At 41.1% G+C, this 9,858-nt stretch overlaps 1 protein-coding gene across 1 annotated transcript in view; it reads left to right on the top strand.

Annotated features, from left to right (window-relative positions):
- The first annotated feature begins 8,551 nt into the window (after positions 1-8,551).
- LOC121579729 (integrin alpha-X) overlaps positions 8,552-9,858 on the top strand; it is a 59,878-nt gene continuing 58,571 nt past the window's right edge. The window contains exons 1-2 of the mRNA XM_041894569.2: positions 8,552-8,667; positions 8,851-8,983. Of these exons, the coding sequence (XP_041750503.1) occupies positions 8,613-8,667; positions 8,851-8,983 (188 nt within the window). The 5' untranslated portion in view covers positions 8,552-8,612. The remainder of the gene's footprint in view (positions 8,668-8,850; positions 8,984-9,858) is intronic.

Here is a 9,858-nt window from a genome sequence, read left to right as displayed (position 1 = left end):
TGTGTGTCACATTTTCACTATATCTCTCTCTCTCTCTCTGTCTCTCTTTCTTTCTCTCTCTCCCTCTTTGCGGAGGGGGCACACTGACTGGACCAGGCAAAGAGTACCCCCCACCCCCGCATTCTACCTAGTAAGTGGTTCCTTCCAAGGTGCACCATGGAGCAAAGATATGCTAGGCAGGGCGCTAGATACTCTAGCGCGTGCAGACAGTATCGTCAGTGGAGGAGGAAAGTGTTGAGTGACACACACAGCGTTTGATTAGATTTTGGCTGACGGTGATGGGCAGGACTCGCAAGAGGTATGTGGGCCTCCTGTAGCTCAGTTGATAGAGCATGGCGCTTGCAACGCCAGGGTTGTGGGTTCGATTCCCACGGGGGGCCAGTATGAAAAATGTATGCACTCACTAACTGTAAGTCGCTCTGGATAAGAGCGTCTGCTAAATATGTAAAATGTATGTTTGTAAATGATTTTGATCAAGCTAGGCAGCCTATTGATTCCTTCTTGATGAAAAGTAAAACAAATCTAGCAACCATGCCATTTCAGGCTATCAACCAAGTTGGAGTAGCTTGTCTAAGTTATTTTAGCTGGCATGCCTGCTGGCAAGCTTGCTAGACTTTAGAAATGACTAAAATGGCTTTAATTCTTGGGTTATGATACTATATACCAGTGTGGCAGTTGTACTAAACTCCTTATGCATAAAAGTTCTTAAAGAATCAATGTGCATCATTAATTAAAATGGCAATTGAACAGGTATGCTTAGATAACCTATGCAAAAAATTGTTAGTTTTTTACACAGAATTAGGCATAATATGATTATGGCTCTAGATTGCAGGAAAAAGCTGCTTCAGGTGTTCTTTTGTCTTTTATTTTTTAAATTGATTGAATAGATTGTAAATTCCATCTATGTAATCGTCTGCATCACTTCCAATCCCCCATATGTTTTTGTTCTTGCAAATATACACTACCGTTCAAAAGTTTGGGGTCACTTAGAAATGTCCTTGTTTTACATGTAAACATACATGAAATTAGTTTGAATAGGAAATATAGCAAAATGAATAGGAAATGTAGTCATTGACAATGTAGAAATAATGATTTTTAATTGAAATAATAATTGTGTCCTTCAAACGTTGCATTCGTCAAAGAATCCTCCATTTGCAACAATTACAGCCTTGCAGACCTTTGGCATTCTAGTTGTCAATTTGTTGAAGTAATCTGAAGAGATTTCACCCCATGCTTCCTGAAGCACCTCCCACAAGTTGGATTGGCTTGATGGGCACTTCTACGGTCAAGCTGCTCCCACAACAGCTCAATAGGGTTGAGATCTGGTGACTGTGCTGGCCATCCATTATAGACAGAATACCAGCTGACTGCTTCTTCCCTAAATAGTTATTGCATAGTTTGGAGCTGTGCTTTGGGTCATTGTCCTGTTGTAGGAGGAAATTGTCTCGAATCAAGCGCCGTCCACAGGGTATGGCATGACGTTGCAAAATGGAGTGATAGCCTTCCTTCTTCAAGATCCCTTTTACCCTGTAGAAATCTCCCACTTTACCACCACCAATCTTCGTCTGACCAGTGTCTATGTTCTTTTGCCCATCTTTTATTTTTATTGGCCAGTCTGAGATCTGGCCATTTTGAGTCTGTAATCGAACCCACAATTGCTGATGCTCCAGATACTCAACTAGTCTCAAGAAGGCCAGTTTTATTGCTTCTTTAATCAGCACATCAGTTTTCAGCTGTGCTAACATAATTGCAAAAGGGTTTTCTAATGATCAATTAGTCTTTTAAAATGATAAACTTGGATTAGCAAACACAACGTGCCATTGGAACACAGGACTGATGGTTGCTGATAATGGGCCTCTGTACGCCTATGTAGATATTCCATTAAAAATCAGCTGTTTCCAGCTCCAATAGCCATTTACAACATTAACAATGTCTACACTGTATTTCTGATCAATTTGATGTTATTTTAATGGACAGAAAAATTGCTTTTCTTTCGAAAAAAAGGATATTTCTAAATTACCCCAAACTTTTGAACGGTAGTGTATATACAGTTGAAGTCGGCAGGTGGCAGGTGGCTTAGTGGGTAAGAGCGTTGTGCCAGTAACCGAAAGGTCGCTGGTTCTAATCCCCAAGCCGACTAGGTGAAAAATCTGTCGATGTGCCCTTGAGCAAGGCACTTAACCCTAATTGCTCCTGTAAGTCGCTCTGGATAAGAGCGTCTGCTAAATGACAAAAATGTAAATGTAAAATGAAGTCGGAAATTTACATACACTTAGGTTGGCGTCATTAAAAATCGTTTTTTTCAACCACTCCACACATTTCTTGTTAACGAACTATAGCTTTGGCAAGTCGGTTAGGACTACTTTGTGTATGACACAAGTAATTTTTCCAACAATTGTTTACAGACAGATTATTTGACTTATAATTCAATGTATCACAATTCCAGTGGGTCAGAAGTTTACATACACTAAGTTGACTGTGCCTTTAAACAGCTTGGAAAATTCCAGAAAATGATGTCATGGCTTTAGAAGCTTCTGATAGGCTAATTGACATCATTTGAGTCAATTGGAGGTGTACCTGTGGATGTATTTCAAGGCCTACCTTCAAACACAGTGCCTCTTTGCTTGACATTATGGGAAAATCAAAAGAAATCAGCCAAGACTTCAGAAAAAAAATTGTAGACCTCCACAAGTCTGGTTCATCCTTGGGAGCAATTTCAAAACGCCTGAAGGTACCACGTTCATCTGTACAAACAATAGTACACAAGTATAAACACCATGGGACCACACAGCCGTCATGCCGCTCAGGAAGGAGACGTGTTCTGTCTCCTAGTAACGAAGGTACTTTGGTGCAAAAAGTGCAAATCAATCCCAGAACAACAGCAAAGGACCTTGTGAAGATGCTGGAGGAAACAGGTACAAAAGTAGCTATATCCACAGTAAAACGAGTCCTTTATCGACATAACCTGAAAGGCCGCTCAGCAAGGAAGAAGCCACTGCTCCAAAACCGCCATAAAAAAGCCACCCTACGGTTTGCAACTGCACATGGGGACAAAGATCATACTTTTTGGAGAAATGTCCTCTGGTCTGATGAAACAAAAATAGAACTGTTTGGCCATAATGACCATCGTTATGTTTGGAGGAAAAAGGGGTTGCTTGCAAGCCGAAGAACACCATCTCAACCGTGAAGCACGGGGGTGGCAGCATCATGCTGTGGGGGTGCTTTGCTGCAGGAGGGACTGGTGCACTTCACAAAATAGATGGCATCATGAGGAAGGAAAATGATGTGGATATATTGAAGCAAGATCTCAAGGTGGGACACACCAACGACCACCGATTTGTTTAAATGTTATTTTCCTTTATTGCTTTCCAACCCCACCACCCCTCCCCTAATTGGAGTAAACTAGTGAACAACAACGCTTAGGCCTCTACTTCCAGCTTATACATACTATATACATTTTACTATGTTTCCAGTTTGTTTGTTTTTACTCCTGAACTTCCTCTACCCTCAACCTCTCCGATCATTTTCATGATGTCCATCCGGTTTGCCTCTACATGCCATATCCCCCAAACTGTGCTCTTTCACAAAAGTTCTCAACCTATATAATTATTATGGACACAGTATGTTTTACATTAGTTATTTTGTTGTTATTAGTTGTTATTAGTCCCAACCTTCAGCTCCATTCAACCCCTCCCATCTATCTCTTAACACCATCCATATTGGATTTCTACTTGCCATATATTTCTCAACTGTACTATGATGTTTCACAAAGGTTCTGAACCCTTCTATTCTCATTATTTCTACAGATTGTAAATTGAAAATAAATATTTTTGCTAAAAGTATTATTATATTATTGATCGATTGACTATGACTTTTCAGATCACCCAGTAGTGCTAACTGCAGGGTTAGCTCCAGGTAAATATTGCAATCCTTCAGCCGTTCCTGGATCTGTGACCAAAAACAAGCTACAAATGGACAGTACCAAAACAAATGATCTAATGATTCTGTTTCCTCACAGCAAAATCTGCAGAGCTGGGAAGATTGTATCCCCCATATAAATAACATTATTTTGGTTGCAAGAATTTTGTATAAAAATTTTAATTGAAAAATTATAAGTTTTGAATCTGGCGTCGTTTTGCGTATCAGTTCATAAACCATTTGCCATGGAATCGGTACGTCAAATCTCTTCCCAACTACTTTGCAATCAATACTGGACGGCTGTCAATCCTTTGGTCCTGGTCTACTTTTTTATTTAACACAATTTTCTTTAACCAATTATGGTCTTTAATGCAGGGCCGACAGAGAAGTTCCTTAACTTTTCCCACTTCCACTTTCCTCCTCCATTGTTGCGGTAATGCTGAAATTGTTTAGTTGTAATCTTGGGTAGAGCAGACATTTCCATATGTTTTTGTTAGCTGCATGCGTGCGACATAACTCCACCAGTTCTACCTATGATATCATTTACGAAGATTAAACCTTTTTTAAACATTTTTTCTAAAAATAATCGTTTTTATTAATTAGTATATTTGAATTTAACCACAATATTTGTTGCATTATTTGTTCTGTCGTTTCTGTAGGATTAAATTGAAATTGCAACCAACTTTCTATGGTGTCAAGGGGTGCTGAAGGTGGGTGTGGTGCATGAATCAAGCGCAGGACGCAGAAGCTCAGTCCAAAAGACTTTAGTGCAATATTCACGTAGAAAATAAGCACAATAAGCCCGAAGGCGAAATAACGGCGCACACAGGCGTCAATCAAACGGCGCACTAACATGTGCGAAAAACCTCTCCAAAACACTGGAGGGAAGTACGTAGCTCCAACACGAAACAGAAGAGCAATCACACACAAAGACAAACACACACAACGAGAACTAAATAGGACACTAACGAGGACTAACAAGACACAGGTGTACAACATCAAGACAAAACCAAACGAACATGAAACATAGATCGGTGGCAGCTAGTACTCCGGGGACGACGACCGCCGAAGCCTGCCCGAACCAGGAGGAGGAGCAGCCTCGGCCGAAACCGTGACATATGGCTTGTTTTAGAAATAGTGATATTTGGGAGATTATTTCCTTTTCAAATAACTGAAAGTCAGAGGTTGTAATCTGAATAAAGGGAAAAAGGCTATTCCTGAACATGGGGTGAGACAATGGGGTGAGACAATTTTACTAATCTGCTAGAGAACCAGTTCGGATTTAAGTATAACTTTTGTATGACTGAAGCTTTTAGTGATAGGTCTAATGCTTTCATATTTAATAATTTCTGTCCTCCGAATTCATATTCAGGTGTTAGAAAAATGCTACATTCTCAGACTTCCTGAGTGGGGACAGCCCCCCCTCCGGACCATCCTCACGTATTTTGTGCCCCCTCTAAAATAATGGGTGCATGACGCCCCTGGTGCTGAGGGCTGATGACGCCTTTGGCTGAGGATCCACTCTGTCCTGGCCTTTGTCATTCAGAATAACTGAACCTTGTAAGTGTCCGTGGGAGTACAGCATATACTTAACTAGTTCCTCAATCCCTGATACCTATAATTCCAGTACACCTCAACCTCCAGTCCCTAATACCTGCAGCTTTACATAGCAATGTACCTACAGTAGCACACCTGTAGTGTAGCCTTCCACAGCAATGCTTATAGCCTGTAGCTTTCCATAGCAATGTGCCTAGTACCTACGTAGTACCTAGTATAGTTTTCCACAGGATTTTTCTTAGTAGCATACCTTATATAGCTTGTCCTGATAGCTAGGTTGGCTAGCTCTGCCCAGGCATGTCTCTTTTAAAGTATCCATGCTGCTATATCACCATCTCCAAGACGACAGCCTGGGATTGACGTGGCACTGCCATGGAGGCTCGCCACACACACACATGTGTAAACGACTGTGCTAGACACGCACACATTTGCACGTGCACACACAGACAAATGGACACACAGACGAACACAAACACACACACACACACTAACAGAGCTCATGCTGCTTGTCAAACTGACAGAATTGTTTTCACACACCACACCCTGATTTGACGTATTTGACGCAAACACAAAGGACATATAAACACTGCAGGGATGTAATATTGCTGTCGAAGTTAATGAGGGGTATACATTACACCTTCTATGAAGAGTAGAAGGCATTATACACTCCTATATTACACCCTAACACACTGACATGAATGTTATATTTAGATCCAATTGCTGAGTAACCTTGACTGAAACACGACAACCTGTTTTTAGAAAAATGTTGACTTGTGGCTTAGCAAAGTGACCAGATTTGTAGAAGATGGACGGTCCGTCTCAAGTCCACATAAGACGTTGGTACAATACAAATACAATGATACAGGACTTGACAAAGCCAGAGTGTCTCTGTAGCCTCTCCCTCCTGGCTAGGGGTCATCTGAGGAGATGTGGCCTTGTCTGGACTCACTCACTCCTGCCCTTCTTTTTATCCTACTCTTATACACAGACACTCTCACTTTTTTGGATCTAGATACTTTTTAGAGGGCCACAGTATTCTCCCTCCTGGCTAGGGGTCATCTGAGGAGACCTGAACTGGGTACATGAACAGAACCTGGAGGATAGAGGATAGAGATTATAGGCCTCTACAATGGGTCCTGTGTGAGGGCCCACCCTACCTCAGACAGAGCCAGTCAACAGGAGAACCAGAGAGACAGGCTAGGTCCACACTGTCTCCACATCCACACGACCTGACCTGACTCGACTCACTCTCTTTCTTTCAATCTATTTCACTCTCCCTTTCTCTCTATCATCTTGCCTTTTTTTTTATCCATCTCTTCCTCTCTCTCTCTCTCTCTCGCTCTCTCGTTCTGTCTTTCTCAATCCATCTATTTCACTCTTTAAATCTCGCCCTTTCTCTTCCCCCCCATACTTCTTTCAAGCCATCTCTTTCATTTTCTGTCTCTCTTTCTCTCTCAGGCTGATTCTGCTGGGCCAAATCCCTCACACAGACACTGTTGTACCCCCTGTTATCTCTGTGTCCCCAAGCCTGTGACCTGGCAGGATGGTATAGCCCTCTCTCTCTCCTTTTTCCTCTCTCTCTCTCAATCCAAATATCTCTTTCTCTCTCTCAATCCAAATCTCTCTCTCTCTATTACCTTGGCAAACCTCTTCACAACTTCTGTGACTGTCCAGCTTCCCACCTCATATAGCTAATACCGATACAAATAGTTATTGGAGGGCACAAAGACAAGGAATTCAATCAAGTGATTCTGAGTTTTCCATGACAAGTCAAACTGCATTTTTCACCGTTTAACGTAATGACCTGGTGGGTGTCAGAGTGTGTGAGCTCATCACAAGTGACGTTGGCTGTATTCTCTGTCCACAGTGACTCAGGCACAACAATGTGCTCAAACATGCCAGCGCACAATGTGTGTGTTTTACACTCTGTTTTGTTACACAGAGGGGGGATTGCATGGGTTGTTTGAGTAGTTACTAACTGTAGCCTGTTTGGCTTGTTATACAGGAGATTAACAGGGACAATAGATTTGATACCTGGCAACCTTTGACTGCGTCTCTCCGCTGACAGTTACAATATGAGGCTGAGAAGGAAACTGCAAGTAAGCATTTCATTGGGCGATGTGTACCATGTGTATCCCGTACATACGACTAATAATAATTGAAACTTGAAACTGAAACTTGAAACTTGAGTAATGGACGCTATAGTAACTGACCCAACTGGATAGGACTGGAGACCTATCTGGTTCAGTTTAAGCTACTTCTCACTGAGGCTAAAATTATTTGAGAATAAACAGCATTTTGTAAGATGGGAAGCAGACCACTGTTAAATATGATTTCACTTCAGTTTTTACTCTCTGTGCTCATGAAGTAAGGATATAGTATATTCAGCAAAACTTTCCCAGCATGTTATAGTCTTTCTCACACTAAGACAGCTAGTGAACTCTCTGGTGAACTCTCTTTAGTGGTCATCATTTATTTTCATATCACAACAACAATATAACAGATTCAAATATACTACAAACTTCTGAAAGCAGTGATGTCCTGCAGTACATTACTGGCGTCAGCTATTTATTTCAAGCAAAGGAGACACCGCCCTCTAGCGCACAAAAGGTCAAATCACACTGTGGCACTTGAGGACTGGAGCTGTGCACCACTGACATAGACCACCAATCAATCAATCAATCAATCAATCAATCAATCATTCAATCAATCAGTCAACCAACCAACTAACAAACCATCCTACCAACCAATCAATTGATCAATTGATCAATCCATCAAATCACATTGTAGAGCCCCTTTTACATGATAAAGTGCTTTAGAGTAGACCCAGAGCTGGAGCTATGAGTTATGCACCCCTCCCCCTCCATAGAGCAAACTCAAGTTCAATATTGTGATATTTTTCACCCGTCCTCTCCCCAGTCCTACCTGCACCAGTCAGCTCTCCCCACCAGGTAGCGGTCACAGACAGAGTTGTAAGCATTTTAGAACGTCCCTGTAAAAGAAGGAGCATTTACCGGCCGAATCACTTCTTCATTATCATGAAAGGTTGCACCACATAATAGTCTTCGAGCTGGTGCTGTCCTGCTCTTCTCTGCATTCACAACTATGAGAGGACTGTAGCGCGGACTTCAGTCGACATGGACAACCAACTGAAACACATCCAGTTTTGGTGTTTACTGGGACTTTTGAAATGTAATGTTATACAGCCAATTCTACATTGTATTAGTAGAATACATTTATAGTAGAGTTATAGTTAAGAGTTTCACCTGACCTGCCTGAGCTACTGACTATCAGACTTGCTGTAGACCACTTTTGTAAAAAGAAAATGTATGCAATTTAAAATTATTTGTTTGTTCGTTTTTGTTGTTGTTGCAGTCGCACCATTGACAGTGGGGTTTAGCTTCGACGTTCGCTATCCCAGAACATTAAGTGTCTCGGACTCGGAGGCAGCAGGTTCCCATTTCGGTTATCGCGTCTGTCAGTTTGGACCGACGCAGGGAGACAACAGGCAAGTTACTAATCATTAAGCAGCTAAACCACTGTGTTCAGATCTCACAATTGGATATTAATCATCATAATATCACTGTGGTTGTATGACACCAGGAGAAGATGTAGGCTATTAAACAGTGCTCTGTCCAATATGTTACTCATCTATTTTGGGGAAAAGGTCATAACCTCTCATTGCCAGTAAGATGGGGCTAGAGGAGGAATTGATGGTTATATCATCGGTGATAACACTCTCTCACTGGTGGGAATGTTCTACAGAAAATGGTTTACACTTTCATACTGCATATTTCTCTCATGACAATGATTAAGGGCTAGACAAGTCTCCCGAGGTAAAATGTGTTATATATTGGATATTCGGTGGATATTCGGTTTTCTCTCATCAATAATTATTGAACCAAGCATGCAATGACTATGAAGATGGTATATTCTGAATCAGGGGTGGATGGAGAACAATATTTTATGAAAAAACAGAACAAGACATAAGAATAAGATTTAGGATTTCAATCTTCAATAGCTTTTACACAAATCGTGCCATGACTATGATAATGATATATTCTGAACCAGGGTAGGATTGACAAAAATCCACGTAATTTTTTTTATTTTATTAGAAGAAAAAAATCTTACTGCTTTCAATCTTCAATAGCTCTTACACAAAACGTGCCATGACTATGAAAAGGATATACAGTGCCTTCAGAAAGTATTCATGCCCCTTGACTTATTCCACATTGTGTTGTGTTACAGCCTGAATTCAAAATGGATTACATTAATTTTTTTCCTCACCCATCTACACACAATATCCCATAATGAAAAAGTGAAAACATGTTTGTAGAATACATGTTAGATTCACCTTTGGCAGCGATTACAGCTGTGAGTCTC

This window comes from Coregonus clupeaformis, chromosome 13 (assembly GCF_020615455.1).
Source record: "Coregonus clupeaformis isolate EN_2021a chromosome 13, ASM2061545v1, whole genome shotgun sequence".
In the NCBI taxonomy this organism is placed as follows: domain Eukaryota; kingdom Metazoa; phylum Chordata; class Actinopteri; order Salmoniformes; family Salmonidae; genus Coregonus; species Coregonus clupeaformis.
The sequence above is the reverse complement of the archived record's forward strand: the minus strand, read 5'-3'. Positions and strand labels throughout refer to the sequence as shown.